The sequence below is a fragment of the Cetorhinus maximus genome, chromosome 28, assembly GCF_964194155.1.
Source record: "Cetorhinus maximus chromosome 28, sCetMax3.hap1.1, whole genome shotgun sequence".
NCBI lineage: Eukaryota > Metazoa > Chordata > Chondrichthyes > Lamniformes > Cetorhinidae > Cetorhinus > Cetorhinus maximus.
In genome coordinates this window covers 21,428,739-21,445,672 of record NC_135906.1, presented here as the reverse complement: position 1 = coordinate 21,445,672, position 16,934 = coordinate 21,428,739, and the positions used below count along the sequence as shown (strand labels likewise).

The 16,934-nt window shown below is 53.9% G+C and overlaps 1 protein-coding gene across 1 annotated transcript in view; it reads left to right on the top strand.

Moving 5' to 3' along the window:
- Positions 1 to 16,934, top strand: part of LOC144668908 (uncharacterized) — a 253,801-nt gene that overhangs the window by 145,873 nt on the left and 90,994 nt on the right. The window contains exons 26-30 of the mRNA XM_078531379.1: positions 350 to 394; positions 1,859 to 1,912; positions 6,526 to 6,570; positions 7,262 to 7,315; positions 11,202 to 11,309. Of these exons, the coding sequence (XP_078387505.1) occupies positions 350 to 394; positions 1,859 to 1,912; positions 6,526 to 6,570; positions 7,262 to 7,315; positions 11,202 to 11,309 (306 nt within the window). The remainder of the gene's footprint in view (positions 1 to 349; positions 395 to 1,858; positions 1,913 to 6,525; positions 6,571 to 7,261; positions 7,316 to 11,201; positions 11,310 to 16,934) is intronic.

Genomic DNA, 16,934 nt, shown 5'->3' with positions numbered 1-16,934 from the left:
GGAGGAATGCAACGAGAGGAAGTATAATTTTAAAAAAAACATTAATTTTTAAAAAAAAAGTTATTGGAATTGTGGATGGAAAAGACTGTTTGAGAGGAAGGGCCGTTTGATGGAACCTCCTGGAATAATGCTCAGCTAGAGTTGGGAACCCTGGACCGCAAGGCCCAGGATCGAGAAAGCAAGAGTTGGGGGCGCACAAGGTAATTTTGAAAGTATCGGAATGCGTCCTTTTAAAGGATTGTGAAGTGTCTGCAGCCCATGTAACACTCTGGAAACCTCCGCGGCGCCGATTTCTGAAGTGTTTTGTCCGCAATGAGTTAAGAACAACTTTTCTTTTTTTGCTTTTCAGGGTCATCCTGGTCGTGAGGGCCCAACAGGCGATAAGGGGAACGCGGTAGGTTGTTTACTGACTGGTTGGTGCGACAGTGAATGGGCGCTAATGGCTGCTGATTGTCATGTCCAGTTGCTCTCTCTGTTTGATTTAAGCTCCCACAGAGGAAATGATTCGATGATTTCCCCCCTCCCCCCAACCACCGGCCCCCGAATCTTCGCTGAGCGATTTTAAATATCAGCTCCACTGCTCCTCCTCCCAAACACCGTCAGGGGTTTCTGTACACCTGCGAGGGAAAGATGATTGACGTCTCATCCGAAATGGCACCTCCGGCAGTGCAGCAGCCCCTCAGGACTGCGCCGGGGTGCCCGGCCTCGACTGCATTGCTTATGCCCCATGGAGTGGGGGCCTTGAACCCCCACGCTGCTCTGACTCGAGAGTCTGACTACCCATGGAACCCCGGCCGACACCATCAGTCAGCGGTTCTGGATTATTTCTGTTCTCTTTGCAGTTCCCCGGCATGCCACAGACTCGCTCCAGCTGAGTGGGCTTTGCTGCAGCTGTAATCTCCCTCACCGTGCACTGTGCTGCCCCCTCTCGGTGTTTCTCTCTCTCACACACACTCTTCCTTTTGTGGGCCTGCACTCTTTTCCCACGCTACGAACTGGTGCTCCCAGTCCCAGCTGTTCTGGGCAGGTGTGGAGCACTTGAGTTCTTGCCCACAGGGATAGCCAGAGAATAAGGAAGGAAGGAAAAGCCCCTGAGCGCAGCAGAACAGGCTTATACTGCGTCTTGGCGCAGCTGTCTTGTTTGCGCCTCAACAGCGCCCCCACCTCACCCCACCCCCCCCGCATCAGCAGCACTGACCACACGCTCCCATACCTGACCACTATCCAGTGACCCCTACTGGAAAGCGAGCAAACTTCAGGGGAGGACGGAACGTGGGCTTGACTGCGATGCCCAACATGGTCAAATAGCCTGCTGACTCGCAGCGTTTAGGCTCACATGTAAAGGGCACCTTGCCTGAGGAATGGCAGGCTGCGGGATTCAGCCTGCGCTCTGGGCTGTAGAAGTTAAGGTAGCAGAAAGTAAGCACTCGTGCAAGGATTCGAAAGGGTTAAAGGGAAGATACGGAGATAAATAACTGCTGGAATAATAGACAACTCAGCTTCTGATCAGTCAGTGTTCTACTACAAGGAAGAATGCTCTGATTTTTTTTCCTCCAGTATCTGTTTACTACAAAGTGCCATTGGAAATATAACCCAGGCCCAAACTTTTTCACACAGCGAGTAGTTGGGGTTTGGAATGCGCTGCCTGGAAGTGTGGTGGAGGCAGGTTCAATTGAGGCATTCAAGAGGGCACTGGGTGGTTATTTAAATAGAAACAATGTGCAGGGTTATGGGGAAAGGGCAGGAGATTGGCACCAAGTTAAAAATGCTCAGAGAGCTGGTGCAGACTCAATGGGTTGAATGGCCTCCTTCAACACCATAATGATTCTGTGATTCTGTGATTTTTTTTTTTAAATAGGGTCCTCCTGGTGCACAGGGTCCAGTAGGATACCCTGGAGTTCGAGGTGTCAAGGTAAGTGTGGGTGTGTGTGGATGGTTGGGTTGTGGTGGGTATGTGTGTGTGGGTGTGTGTGAATGTGGTTGAGGTGTGTGGATGTAAGTGGTGGTTGTGCCTGTGGTTGTGTCGGGGTGTGCCTGTGTTGTGTGGTGGTGAGTGGGTGTGTCGTGTGGTGTGGTGTGGTGGTGAGCGGGCGTGTTGTGTCGTATGGTGGTGAGCGGACGTGTCGTGTCATGTGGTGGTGAGCGGGCGTGTCGTGTGGTGTGGTGGTGAGCGGGCGTGTTGTGTCGTATGGTGGTGAGCGGACGTGTCGTGTGGTGTGGTGGTGAGCGGGCGTGTCGTGTGGTGTGGTGGTGAGCGGGCGTGTCGTGTGGTGAGCGGGCGTGTCGTGTGGTGTGGTGGTGAGCGGGCGTGTCGTGTGGTGTGGTGGTGAGCGGGCATGTCGTGTGGTGTGGTGGTGAGCGGGCGTGTCGTGTGGTGTGGTGGTGAGCGGTGGTGAGCGGGCGTGTTGTGTGGTGGTGAGCGGGCGTGTTGTGTGGTGGTGAGCGGGCGTGTTGTGTGGTGGTGAGCGGGCGTGTTGTGTGGTGGTGAGCGGGCGTGTTGTGTGGTGGTGAGCGGGCGTGTTGTGTGGTGGTGAGCGGGCGTGTTGTGTGGTGGTGAGCGGGCGTGTTGTGTGGTGGTGAGCGGGCGTGTTGTGTGGTGGTGAGCGGGCGTGTTGTGTGGTGGTGAGCAGTGGTGGTGAGCGGTGTTGAGCGGGCGTGTCGTGTGGTGGTGAGCGGTGGTGAGCGGGCGTGTCATGTGGTGGTGAGCATGCATGTCGTGTGGTGGTGAGCGGGCGTGAGCGGGCGTGTCACGTGGTGGTGAGCAGTGGCGAGCGGGCGTGTCGTGTGGTGGTGAGCGGTGGCGAGCGGGCGTGTCCTGTGGTGGCGAGCGGGCATGTCGTGTGGTGGCGAGCGGGCGTGTCGTGTGGTGATGAGCGGGTGTGTCTGGTGGTGTGCGGGTGTGTCGTGTGGTGGTGAGTGGTGGTGAGCGGGCGTGTCGTGTGGTGGTGAGCGGTGGTGAGCGGGCGTGTCGTGTGGTGGTGAGCGGTGGTGAGCGGGCGTGTCGTGTGGTGGTGAGCGGGCATGTCGTGTGGTGGTGAGCGGGCGTGTCGTGTGGTGGTGAGCGGTGGTGAGTGGGTGTGTTGTGTGGTGGTGAGTGGGCGTGTCGTGTGGTGGTGAGCGGTGGTGAGCGGGCGTGTCGTGTGGTGGTGAGCGGGCGTGTCGTGTGTTGGTGAGCAGTGGTGAGCAGGCGTGTCGTGTGTTGGTGAGCAGTGGTGAGCGGGCGTGTCGTGTGGTGGTGAGCGGTGGTGAGCGGGCGTGTCGTGTGGTGGTGAGCGGGCGTGTCGTGTGGTGGTGAGCGGGCGTGTCGTGTGGTGGTGAGCGGGCGTGTCGTGTGGTTGTGAGCGGTGGTGAGCGGGCGTGTCGTGTGGTGTGGTGGTGAGCGGTGGTGAGCGGGCGTGTTGTGTGGTGGTGAGCGGGCGTGTTGTGTGGTGGTGAGCGGGCGTGTTGTGTGGTGGTGAGCGGGCATGTTGTGTGGTGGTGAGCGGGCGTGTTGTGTGGTGGTGAGCTGGCGTGTTGTGTGGTGGTGAGCGGGCGTGTTGTGTGGTGGTGAGCGGGCGTGTTGTGTGGTGGTGAGCGGGCGTGTTGTGTGGTGGTGAGCGGGCGTGTTGTGTGGTGGTGAGCGGGCGTGTTGTGTGGTGGTGAGCGGGCGTGTTGTGTGGTGGAGAGCAGTGGTGGTGAGCGGTGGTGAGCGGGCGTGTCGTGTGGTGGTGAGCGGTGGTGAGCGGGCCTGTCGTGTGGTGGTGAGCGGTGGTGAGCGGGCGTGTCGTGTGGTGGTGAGCGGTGGTGAGCGGGCGTGTCGTGCGGTGGTGAGCGGGTGTGTTGTGTGGTGGTGAGCGGGCGTGTTGTGTGGTGGTGAGCGGGCGTGTTGTGTGGTGGTGAGCGGGCGTGTTGTGTGGTGGTGAGCGGGCGTGTTGTGTGGTGGTGAGCGGGCGTGTTGTGTGGTGGTGAGCGGGCGTGTTGTGTGGTGGTGAGCGGGCGTGTTGTGTGGTGGTGAGCGGGCGTGTTGTGTGGTGGTGAGCGGGCGTGTTGTGTGGTGGTGAGCGGGCGTGTTGTGTGGTGGTGAGCAGTGGTGAGCGGTGGTGAGCGGGCGTGTCGTGTGGTGGTGAGCGGTGGTGAGCGGGCGTGTCGTGTGGTGGTGAGCGGTGGTGAGCGGGCGTGTCGTGTGGTGGTGAGCGGTGGTGAGCGGGCGTGTCGTGTGGTGGTGAGCGGTGGTGAGCGGGCGTGTCGTGTGGTGGTGAGCGGTGGTGAGCGGGCGTGTCGTGTGGTGGTGAGCGGTGGTGAGCGGGCGTGTCGTGTGGTGGTGAGCGGGCGTGTCGTGTGGTGGTGAGCGGGCGTGTCGTGTGGTGGTGAGCGGGCGTGTCGTGTGGTGGTGAGCGGGCGTGTCGTGTGATGGTGAGCGGGCGTGTCGTGTGTTGGTGAGCAGTGGTGAGCGGGCGTGTCGTGTGGTGGTGAGCGGGCGTGTCGTGTGGTTGTGAGCGGTGGTGAGCAGGCGTGTCGTGTGGTGGTGAGCGGTGGTGAGCAGGCGTGTCGTGTGGTGATGAGCGGTGGTGAGCGGGCGTGTCGTGTGGTGGTGAGCGGTGGTGAGCAGGCGTGTCGTGTGGTGGTGAGTGGTGGTGAGCAGGCGTGTCGTGTGGTGGTGAGCGGTGGTGAGCGGGCGTGTCGTGTGGTGGTGAGTGGTGGTGAGCAGGCGTGTCGTGTGGTGGTGAGTGGTGGTGAGCAGGCGTGTTGTGTGGTGGTGAGCGGGCGTGTCGTGTGGTGGTGAGCAGTGGTGAGCGGGCGTGTCGTGGTGGTGAGCGGGCGTGTCGTGTTGCGTTGCGTTGTGGTGAGCGGGCGTGTCTGTGGTGGTGAGCGGGCGTGTCGTGTGGTTGTGAGCGGTGGTGAGCGGGCGTGTCGTGTGGTGGTGAGTGGTGGTGAGCAGGCGTGTCGTGTGGTGGTGAGCGGGCGTGTTGTGTTGCGTTGCGTTGTGGTGAGCGGGCGTGTTGTGTTGCGTTGTGGTGAGTGGGTGTGTCTGTGGTGGTGTGTGCATGTGTATGTATGGTCTGCGCACGGTCTAATGTCAGCACCCTCTCCCCAGCCTACATTTCTAACATTGAGGCTCTAATCACACACCATCAGCTTGGCTGGGCAGCCACACCATTTGCCTGCCTGATACCAGGTGCCTAAAACAACTGCTCTACTCCGAACTTTACTGTGGCAAGCGACCCCCAGGAGGGCACAGGGAACGTTTGAGAGACATTCTCGAAGCAGCCCTGAAGAGATCCAACATCATCACTGGCTCCTCGCCTTCGATCACCCAAAACGGAGAGGAGCGCTGGGGAAAGCACCGAGTACTGGAGAGAGGCTGGAGTATGTGGAGATGGCAGGGAGTGCACAGGCCACAGCAGAATCTCACCTACCCGGCCCTTCACACAGCAGCTGCCGCGCACATGGTAGAGCCTGTGGTTTGCCATCTTCAAACACACTGAACTGGTGTTGAAGCAAGTCATCCTCAATCTCAAGAGACTGAGAAGAAGAGTGTGTGTGCCTGTGTGCACACGCCTCCCTGTGTCTGTGTGTGTGTGTCTGTGTGTTTGTGTGTGTGTGCCTGTGTGCACACGCCTCCCTGTCTGCGTGTGTGTGTGCGCCTGCGTGTGTGCACGCCTGTGTGTGTGTGTCTGTGTGTGTGTGTGCCTGTGTGCACACACCTCCCTGTGTCTGTGTGTGTGTGTGCCCGTGTGTGTGTTCCTGCCTGTGTGTGTGTGTGCGCCTGTGTGTGCGCCTGTGTGTGTGCGCGTGTGTGTGCACGCCTGTGTGTGTGTGTCTGTGTGTGTGTGTGCCTGTGTGCACACACCTCCCTGTGTCTGTGTGTGTGTGTGCCCGTGTGTGTGTTCCTGCCTGTGTGTGTGTGCGCGCCTGTGTGCGCGCCTGTGTGTGTGCGCGTGTGTGTGTGCACGCCTGTGTGTGTGTGTCTGTGTGTGTGTGTGCCTGTGTGCACACACCTCCCTGTGTCTGTGTGTGTGTGTGCCCGTGTGTGTGTTCCTGCCTGTGTGTGTGTGTGCGCCTGTGTGTGCGCCTGTGTGTGTGCGCGTGTGTGTGTGGATTCACCAGTTTGTCATGAAAGAAATTGGACAAACGGTTTGTTGCACACGATGTGCCTGTCACGTAATTCAGTTTATTAAAACGTTCAGTGTCTCGTATGGCAGATGAAGAATAAAACCCCGGGGCTTGAGGAGGAGGGGGGAAGATCCCCGGGGTGCTGTCTGACTCCCTAGGGCGATTGAGATCGGTTCCGGTTGACACATGCCAGGTGTTACCCATAAAATCGTTGACCCTTGTTTTTTTTTCTCACAACGTGATCCCTGCGTGAGATAGGAGCCGGCCCAGCTCCCCGCTTGAAAGCGGAGAGTCAGCACTCACCACAGCAGAGTCGCCGACACATACCAGACAGCCACCACCCACTGGGAAATGAGGAACAATACAATTTAATTCGAGCGTTTTGCAGCTTGTTTGACAACTCTCTCATCTACCACTAACTTCTTTTGGCAGGGCGCCGATGGAATCCGAGGATTGAAGGGGCACAAGGGAGAGAAGGTGAGGTGAAACCCACGCTGTGTATAACTTGCACCGGAGGGTTGCCAACCCCTCCAGGGTTGCCCTGGAGTCTCCAGGAGTTCTCCAGGAATCTGCTCGGAGCCAAGATAAGGGAGAGAGAAAGAAAAACCATAGGGGCTTTAAAAGCTTTTGCATTTTTCTTTTCAAATTCTTGCTACGCTTTATAGTTGCTTATTTATATATATTTTTTTAAATCGTAGATTAGGGGATAGGCTGTTTAACCAGGTGAGGCTGGAGGTCTTAGGTTGGAACCAGTCAGAGTTGGTAACTGTATTCCACCTCCACTTCTACTTTAAGTGAAAGCGGCACCAACCAGGAGGGAGCTGCCGATTGGGATACGGACAGTACCCCTCAGTCAAGCCATCCTGGCGTACGTCTCCATGCTTTATCAGAATCACCGACATGCACTTTACAACAGGCAGCCCCTGGGCCTCCTGGTCCTTGACCTAGGATGAGGTGGTCCAAGCCAAAGTGAGGGGGGAAATCTACCCCGTGTTGCCCTGACCCTCTCCCCTTGCTCTAGTTCTGGAGAAACGAGAGGCAATGTACCAGCCTCTTGCTGCCTTGTAATAATCGATTCTCTGCTTCTGTCGGGTTTTACAGAGTTGTGTCGCTAAAGACGATGCTCAATCATCTCATCCATGATTTTTTGACTTCTGTGTTGATATAGGGGGAGGATGGATTCCCTGGTTATAAAGGTGACATGGGACCCAAAGGGGACAGGGTAAGTTTTGTGTGTGCGTTTTTGTGTTAGCAAGCCTGAATATAATAGAATTACATACTCAGCAGGGTATCTGTGCTGCTTGTTTGTTCTTACTTTCTTTAAAACATCCTCTCTTTCTGTCCCTCTTTCCTCCCCTTTGGCTGACTCTGGAGTTGCCTAGTTTAGAAGGGCTTCACATTGGGGCAGAGACAGTTACCTATTCCAATCAGGTGTTATCTCTTTTTCTCTCTCTGCCTCTCCCTCTCTCTCTCTCTCTCTGCCTCTCCCTCATCCCTCTCTCTCTGCCTCTTCCTCTCTCTCTCTCTGCCTCTCCCTCTCTCTCTCTCTCTGCCTCTCCCTCTCTCTTTTTCTCTCTCTGCCTCTCCCTCTCTCTCTCTCTCTGCCTCTCCCTCTCTCTCTCTCTCTGCCTCTCCCTCATCCCTCTCTCTCTGCCTCTTCCTCTCTCTCTCTCTGCCTCTCCCTCTCTCTCTCTCTCTTTCTGCCTCTCCCTCTCTCTCTCTCTCTGCCTCTCCCTCTCTCTCTCTCTCTGCCTCTCCCTCTCTCTCTCTGCCTCTCCCTCTCTCTCTGCCTCTCCCCCTCTCTCTCTCTCTGCCTCTCCCTCGCTCTCTCTCTGCCTCTCCCTCTCTCTCTCTCTGCCTCTTCCTCTCTCTCTCTCTCTCTCTCTCTGCCTCTTCCTCTCTCTCTCTCTCTTTCTGCCTCTCCCTCTCTCTCTCTCTCTGCCTCTCCCTCTCTCTCTCTGCCTCTCCCCCTCTCTCTCTCTCTGCCTCTCCCTCTCTCTCTCTGCCTCTCCCTCTCTCTCTCTCTGCCTCTCCCTCTCTCTCTCTCTGCCTCTCCCTCTCTCTCTCTCTCTGCCTCTCCCTCTCTCTCTCTCTCTCTCTGCCTCTCCCTCTCTCTCTCTGCCTCTCCCTCTCTCTTTCTCTCTCTCTGCCTCTCCCTCTCTCTCTCTCTCTCTCTGCCTCTCCCTCTCTCTCTCTCTCTGCCTCTCCCTCTCTCTCTCTCTCTCTCTGCCTCTCCCTCTCTCTCTCTCTGCCTCTCCCTCTCTCTCTCTCTCTCTCTGCCTCTCCCTCTCTCTCTCTCTCTCTCTGCCTCTCCCTCTCTCTCTCTCTCTGCCTCTCCCTCTCTCCCTCTCTCTCTTTCTCTGCCTCTCCCTCTCTCTCTCTCTCTGCCTCTGCCTCTCTCTCTGTCTCCCTCCATCTCTCTCTCCCTCTTTGTCTTTCCTCAACCCTTCCCCAGAGTTATCCATTCCAATCAGATGTTATGTCTCTCTCTCTCTCTCTGCCCTGTCCCTGTCTGGCAGTGGTGCCCAGTGCCTTCAATAATTTCCAGCCTCGGTGCAGTGGAATTGTATCAGCCCCTGCTATAGAATCTCACAGAAAGGGCCATTCAGCCCATCATGCCCATGCCAGCACTTTGACAATTATCCCCACTCCCCCTGCTGTTTCTGCATAGCCGAGATGGATTCCAAACCATTGACTAAATTCCCTGTTTGGGGGATCATTTTATAATCATTAATTATTAACCTTCCTCCTCTCAACAATAGATAAAGCTTTGCATGAAATATCACACCGGTCATGGAGGGATCCTGAAGAAAGCTAAGGATTCTGATTAAAAATAGAACTTTGTTATTTCCAGTAAGGGTCAAGTTTTTTTTTATACAATTCCCACGTTGTCCCAAAGTGTTCTCCAGCCAGTAGATTGCTCTGAAATGCCGACACACCGGTTATGTTTTCCGATGTTTCACCTGCCCTCTCATCACATCACATCACATCGCCTGGCCAAGTACTTCACCATCAGCGCTTCCGATCGTTGCCGCACCTCTCGAGTCCTTGGGAACGTGCCCACGCTATGTCATTTTTCCCAGTGTCAACCATCTTGTCGCTTCCTCTGTTCCTTCGTGACCAACCCTCACTATTCACTCTCTACCAGTTCATTTTCAGTACAACATGGTTCACTAGGGCTGCCTTATGGGCAGGGGAAGGGTTGGGTCTACATCATCAGAAGAACGAGAGGTGATCTTATTGAAAGATACGAGGATTTGACAGGGTGGATGCTGAGAGGATGTTTCCCCCTCTTTTTTTTTCTTTTTATTCATTTGTGGGTGTCGCTGGAGAGACCAGCATGTGTTGCCCATCCCTAATTGCCCTTGAACTGAGTGGCTCGCTCGGCCATTCCAGAGGACAGTTAAGAGTCAACTACGTTGCTGTCGTCATGTGTAGGCCAGACCGGTTAAGGATGGCAGATTTCCTTCATTAGTGAAGCACGTGGGTTTTTACAACTAATCAGTAGTAGTGGTTATCTGAGACTAGTTTTATGCCAGGTTTTATTAATTGAATTTACATTCCACCAGCTACCATGATGGGATTTGAACCCATATCCTCAGAGCCTTAGCCTGGGCCTCTGGATTACTAACCCGGTGACATCACCACGATGCCACTGTTTCAGAATAAGGGCCTCCTATTTAAGGCGGAGTTGAGGAGGAATTTCTTCCCCCGGGAGTCATCGCTCCTTTGGGATTCTCTACCCCGGACAGCAGTGTAGGCTGTATGATTGTTTAAAATCAAAGTGGAGTTAGACATTGGGGGGGGGGTCAAGGGTTATGGGGAACGGCTGGGAAAGTGGAGTTGAGGCCACAATCCAGTCAGCCAGGCTCTTGTTGAATGGGGGGGGGAGGGCGGGGAGCAGGCTCGAGGGGCTGAATGGCCTACTCCTGCCCCTATTTCTCAGCTGGGGCAGAGAGTTTAAATCCTTGCTCCAGTCATGTGTATATAAATGGAAGGTTTCTTGGCATAGTTAGCCTGGCATGAGACCCTTATGTGCTGTGTCCAATGGGGATTTGCTTCTGAGAAACTGAAAATAAGGGAGTTATTTTTGTGTGTTTGTGCTTGTGTGTGTGTGTGTGTGTGTGTGTGGTGGAATTCCAGCCCTCTGGGATGAAGTCTTACTGACCACTTAATCCTACAAACTTCATCTGAATTCGTCAATTTGGAAGGACTCGATGCCAAATATGGTATGTTTTACTGGTCTGGCATTCACAGGACGTGCCTGCTGGGAGGCTGGGGAGCTGGGGTGGGGGTGGGGTGGGGGGGTGGGTGATGGGGTCTATCTTATTCACAAAGGCTGGGGGGGATTGGAGTAGGAAGCGAATTTTGGTGAGCGGGGATTCTAAGGAGTGGGGAATCTGGTTCGGTGTTGTGTCCTTCAACAGGAAGTAGAAAGCGTCGGCATTTGGGAGAATGATTTAACTTGAGCAAGCCTGAGTGTGGGCCACATTGTGGAAAATAAACGCGTCGCAGATATTGCTCAGCATTGCAGCCTTCTCCACCCCCTTGTCTCTAACAATGCAGCAAAAACCCACCCGCTGTCCCTTTGCCTGTTAGCCTTGAGCCTGTGGGAAGAAGCACCCTCGTGCCTTGGTGTCAGAAATCCCACTCACCAGAGGCTCGGGCGCGACAATACCCAGGCTGACCCTCCTAGTGCAGCGCCCGAGAGAGTGCTGCACTGCCAGAGGTGACCTCTGTCAGGCGAGTTGTTAAAGCCAAGACCCTGTGTTTCGAAGCAGAGCAGTCAGGATCTGCTCACCGTCCCATCGCTCTTTGCTGTGCGCAGATCGTGGCTGCTGCATTTTGTGCATTGCAGCCGTTACTACTCGTCCAAAAAGTGCCCCGTTGGCCGGCAGGGCGCTTGGGGGAGCGCCCTGCGGTCGCGAAAGGTGCTATACCAATGCAAACCTGCCTTCTTGCCCAGCCACCCCCTTTGCCGAAGGGTTGCAGTGGAGATATACAGCCCCCTTGTGGCAGCTGCGCAGCACAGCAGCGGGTGCGAGGTCCTGGCGGCTGGTGTCAATGTGCTGATGTGAGCTGATTGGTCTTTCTTCCTTCGTCCGCAGGGTGAAGCTGGGTTATTGGGCCTGCGAGGCGAGGACGGCCCGGAAGGATTCAAGGGTCAGATGGGTCCGATTGGCGAGTCCGGCCCCAACGGTCAACCGGGCGATAAGGTCAGATTGTGCTCCTTGCCCTTTAGGGCTTCTTGCCTTGGTTTTGGGTTCCTCCTGCATTGTTCCAAAGTAACAGCCCTACCCCCCTCAGCCCCCTCTCAGTCTAGATTTGTCACAACTACATTGATCTGTTGCTAATATTTCAGAGCACGAGGACTTAGCAGGCAGCCTGGTCTGAGGGTGGGTAAGAAGGCAGAACTCTGCCAACAGTGCCCGCCTTTTTAAATTTTGTGATGCCAACATTGCTCCAATAGCCACCGTTCAGCTCACGTTACAACTCAGAAGAGTTGAAATGAAACCGTTGTCACCTTTTTCCCCTCTTCCGGAGGTTTTGGTGCAGGAGCCTGGTTTTTCCCTGAGGATCGGCGCCACTTTTGATTCCGACCTTACTTACCGCTGAATGTCGGCGTGGGTCCGTTCGCGAGAGCTGACTGATGTGGATTAGAAGGGGTGTGGGGGTTACGAGGTAGAAGGGGTGGTTGTGTGGAGCGTAAACACCAGCTTGCTATCTGTCGGGCAGAATGGTTTGTTTCTAGTGTTTTAGACACGACGTAAGACCAACGCAATCACAGTCATGCACGTTTCTATCATCGGACTGGGTGCCCCCGACCAGCGGAGTTCATGGATGTTCCTGTAGCAAAAGCGTCTGTGCAGTCACGTGACCTCGTTGCAATGGGGTCACGTGCCTGATATGTCTGAACACAATGACATTGGCAGTTCGAGGGGTAGGGAGGGTTACATGATGAAGTGGCATTGCTCTGGCGCAGTTATTTATTTGTTCTGTGGGCGTCGCTGGCTAGGCCAGCATTTATTGCCCGTCCCTAATTGCCCTTCTGGGCGGTGAGCTACCACCTTGTACCACTGCAGACCAGCCCAGAAGGAAAAAAACAGTAAAAACTGGGGAAATAAGAGTACTGGTCCAAACTGTTTTTTTCCTTCTGAGAGGTGGTGTAGGTACATCCACAGTGCTGTTAGGGAGGGAGTTCCAGGATTTTGTCCATGTGGTGTAGGTACACCCACAGTGCTGGTAGGGAGGGAGTTCCAGGATTTTGACCCAGCGACAGTGAAGGAACGGCGATATATTTCCAAGTCAGGATGGTGAGTGGCTGGGAGGGTAACTTCCAGGCGGTGGTGCTTCCATCTATCTGCTGCCCTTGTCCTTCTAGATGGTAGTGGTCGTAGGTTTGGAAGGTTTGAAAGTTAATTAAAGGTCTAAAGTTGACTGGGCAACAGGGACAAGGGCCCAATGGAAAAGGACCACCGTGGCTGACAAAACTCTGGCTTGACCCACACTTGGGGCAGGATTTTCTGGACCCCACAATGTTCCTCAAATGGGAACGACTCAGTCGTCCTCCAACAATTGGCCTTAAGTGGTCATTAATGAGCCACACTGGTTACCTGCCACTCGCGAGTGGGTAGCGCAGCTGCCTGTCTCCGGGGTAAATCTCAGCTGCCTGTCTCCGGGGTAAACCTCAGCTGCCTGTCTCCGGGGTAAATCTCAGCTGCCTGTCTCCGGGGTAAATCTCAGCTGCCTGTCTCCGGGATAAATGGCCCTGAGCCGGGATAGAGCCTGCGAACCAGTCCACCGACCAGAGGTGTGAAATTCCTCACGCGCCCACCTCCACCCACCCCCACCCCCACCCCCCCTCTCTAACGGGGGGCCAAAAAGCCAGCCTTTCGCCTCTGGCTGTGGGAGGCCAGGACCATCGGAGCCAGTGATTGAAGGTGTAAAGTGAAGGAGCCAAGAGGCAAGGCAGTAGCTAGATTATCAGTACAGAGGAGGACCAGGCAGGTTATAATGTAGCTTGTTGGAAAGTCGAGTTAAGGAAGATTGCCTGACCAAGACTCAATGTCACATGCACCTGTATTCTGTATGAGACGCCTGATAAATTAGGCCATCCTTGCGTTGGATGAAAAGTTGAAAGTAACAACAACACCTTGCATTTATATAGCTCCCTTTTAACATTCTTAAACATCCCAAGGTGCTTCACAAGAGCATCATCAGTCAGAATTTGACAGTCAGCCAATAGGAAAAGGACAGATGGCCAAACGATTGGTCATGGAGGTAGGTTATGAGGTCTGACTTAAAGAAGGAGAGGGAAGGAAGAGTGGAGAGGTTTAGGGAGAGAGGGATGGAAGAGTGGAGAGGTTTAGGGAGAGAGGGATGGAAGAGGAGAGAGGGATGGAAGAGGAGAGAGGGATGGAAGAGGAGAGAGGGATGGAAGAGGAGAGAGGGATGGAAGAGGAGAGAGATTTAGAGAGAGGGGGATGACAGAGCAGAGAGGTTTACGGAGAGAGGGATGGAAGAGTGGAGAGGTTTAGAGAGAAAGGGATGGAAGAGTGGAGAGGTTTAGGGAGAGAGGGATGGAAGAGGAGAGAGGTTTAGAGAGAGAGAGAGGGATGGAAGAGTGGAGAGGTTTAGAGAGAGGGATGGAAGAGTGGAGAGGTTTAGAGAGAAGGATGGAAGAGTGGAGAGGTTTAGGGAGAGAGGGATGGAAGAGTGGGGAGGTTTAGAGAGAGGGATGGAAGAGTGGAGAGGTTTAGGGAGAGAGGGATGGAAGAGTGGAGAGGTTTAGAGAGAGAGAGGGATGGAAGAGGAGAGAGGTTTAGAGAGAGAGAGGGATGGAAGAGGAGAGAGGTTTAGAGAGAGAGAGGGATGGAAGAGTGGAGAGGTTTAGAGAGAGAGAGGGATGGAAGAGGAGAGAGGTTTAGAGAGAGAGAGGGATGGAAGAGGAGAGAAGTTTAGAGAGAGAGAGAGGGATGGAAGAGGAGAGAGGTTTAGAGAGAGAGAGGGATGGAAGAGTGGAGTGGTTTAGGGAGAGAGGGATGGAAGAGGAGAGAGGTTTAGACAGAGAAAGGGATGGAAGAGTGGAGAGGCTTAGGGAGAGAGGGATGGAAGAGGTGAGAAGTTGAGAGAGAGAGGGATGGAATAGTGGAGAGGTTTAGAGAGAGAGAGGGATGGAAGAGTGGAGAGGCTTAGGGAGAGAGGGATGGAAGAGGTGAGAGGTTGAGAGAGAGAGGGATGGAATAGTGGAGAGGTTTAGAGAGAGAGAGGGATGGAAGAGTGGAGAGGCTTAGGGAGAGAGGGATGGAAGAGGTGAGAGGTTGAGAGAGAGAGGGATGGAATAGTGGAGAGGTTTAGAGAGAGAGAGGGATGGAAGAGTGGAGAGGCTTAGGGAGAGAGAGATGGAAGAGGTGAGAGGTTGAGAGAGAGAGGGATGGAATAGTGGAGAGGTTTAGGGAGAGAGGGATGGAAGAGTGGAGAGGCTTAGGGAGAGAGAGATGGAAGAGGTGAGAGGTTGAGAGAGAGAGGGATGGAATAGTGGAGAGGTTTAGGGAGAGAGGGATGGAAGAGTGGAGAGGCTTAGGGAGAGAGAGATGGAAGAGTGGAGAGGCTTAGGGAGAGAGAGATGGAAGAGGTGAGAGGTTGAGAGAGAGAGGGATGGAATAGTGGAGAGGTTTAGGGAGAGAGGGATGGAAGAGTGGAGAGGCTTAGGGAGAGAGAGATGGAAGAGTGGAGAGGCTTAGGGAGAGAGAGATGGAAGAGGTGAGAGGTTGAGAGAGAGAGGGATGGAATAGTGGAGAGGTTTAGGGAGAGAGGGATGGAAGAGTGGAGAGGCTTAGGGAGAGAGAGATGGAAGAGGTGAGAGGTTGAGAGAGAGAGGGATGGAAGAGTGGAGAGGCTTAGGGAGAGAGAGATGGAAGAGTGGAGAGGCTTAGGGAGAGAGAGATGGAAGAGTGGAGAGGCTTAGGGAGGGAATTCCAGAACTTGGGGCCCAGGCAACTGAAGGCATGTCCAGCAACAGTGGAGCAATAAACTCGGAGATGTAGGCCAGAATTAGCAGAGGGGCGAGACCTCAGAGGGTTTTAGGGCTGGAGGAGGTTACAGAGATAGAGAGGGGACGAGGCGATGGAACTTAAAAACATGGATAAGAATTTTTAAATCGAGGCATTTAAAAATAAAAGCAGGCAATTGAATAGAATGCGGTCACCATCAAGGGACAGAGAATTATCGGGGGAAGTACAGACGAGTGACGACAGTTGCTCCTGTTGAATTGAGCTGTGTGTTGGTTTGTCTTCTAACACCCATAAGCCTAACAACGTCTCACAGCTTTCCCTTGACAGGTTGGGCTGATTGCTTTTCAGCTGTGATATTCCAAGGCAGCCCAATAGAAGATTGAAAGGGTTTGGTTTATTACAGGAGCTTGGCTGATTGATTGGTGTTTGGATTCTGAACCTTGGGTGTCAGTCATAATGTGTCACAGAACCGATGGAGCTTTTATTTGAAGGCAGAGGTTGCTAACTGTGAATTAAATGCCTTCAGTGAAGCAGCTGAACTCCAAGACAAAACGCAATGAATTATTTTAGCTTCAAGCCTTTGCTTTAAGTATTACAGCCAGTGTTAAATTGTGAGGGGCTTCCACAGTTACATGTTGCTCATTAAGTGAATGAACACTAAGCTCTCCCTCCATTCCCTTCCCCACCCCACTGCCTTTACTCCTGAGACCAGCAAGTCGCTGCATCAATGGTGGCGTAGTGGTATTGTCACTGGACTAGTAATCCAGACACCCAGGGTAATGCTCTGAGGAACTGGGTTCAAATCCCACCACAGCAGATGGTGAAACTTGAATTTAATTTAAAAAAAAAAGCCTGGAATTAAAAGTCAAATGTTTAATTGTTGTAAAAACCCATCTGGTTCCCCTGTTGGGAAGGAAATCTGCCATCCTTACCCGGTCTGGGCCTACATGTGACTCCAGACCCACAGTAATGTGGTTGACTCTTGAATGCCCAAGCAAGACACTCAGCTCACCACTACCATCTCAGTTAGGGATGGGCAATAAGTGCTGGCCCAGCCCAGCGACGCCCACAATGAATAAATTTTTAAAACACACATTGTGTTTAAAGAACTCCTCTCCCCTCACAACTCTCGGGTACACTGTGTTGGTCCAAGTCCCATGATCTGAAAACTCAGCACAGAGATGTGTCGATGGAAAAGCAGTTACGTCCATCCATCCAATCTAGGGTTACCATTCCCTTGGATAGTTTTGGAGTTGCCTCAGATTAATCCATCAGATACCCTGGGAGAAAAATCTTCAGGACATTTTCTCTCTTCACCCTTCCCCAACCAGACTCTCATCAAGAACCAGCCACCTTCACCCTCTGGTGGTAGCCAGGTGGTGGATGGAGCACTTTCTGTAGTGTATGGAATTGTGGGTACTGGAGCGGCCATTATTGGCTGACTTTTTTTTTGAATCCACAGGATGTGGGTGTTGCCGGCCAGGCCAGCATTTGTTTCCCATCCTGGCTTGCCCTGGTTCAGAGGGCATTTAAGAGTCAACTGCATTGCTGTGGGTCTGGAGTCACATGTAGACTTCCCTAGTGAACTAGGATGGGTTTTTACGACAATCGGCAATGGTTTTATGGCCATCATCCGACTTTTAATTCCAGATTTTTATTGAATTCACATTTCACCATCTGCCATGGTGGGATTCGAACCCGGGTCCCCAGAGCATTACCCTGGACGGTGATAATACCACAATGCCATCACCTCCCCCACCCCTATGTCAACAGCTGGCAGGCACACGGGGAAGCGGGCAGGAGGCGATGTGATCTCCCAGACTGGTG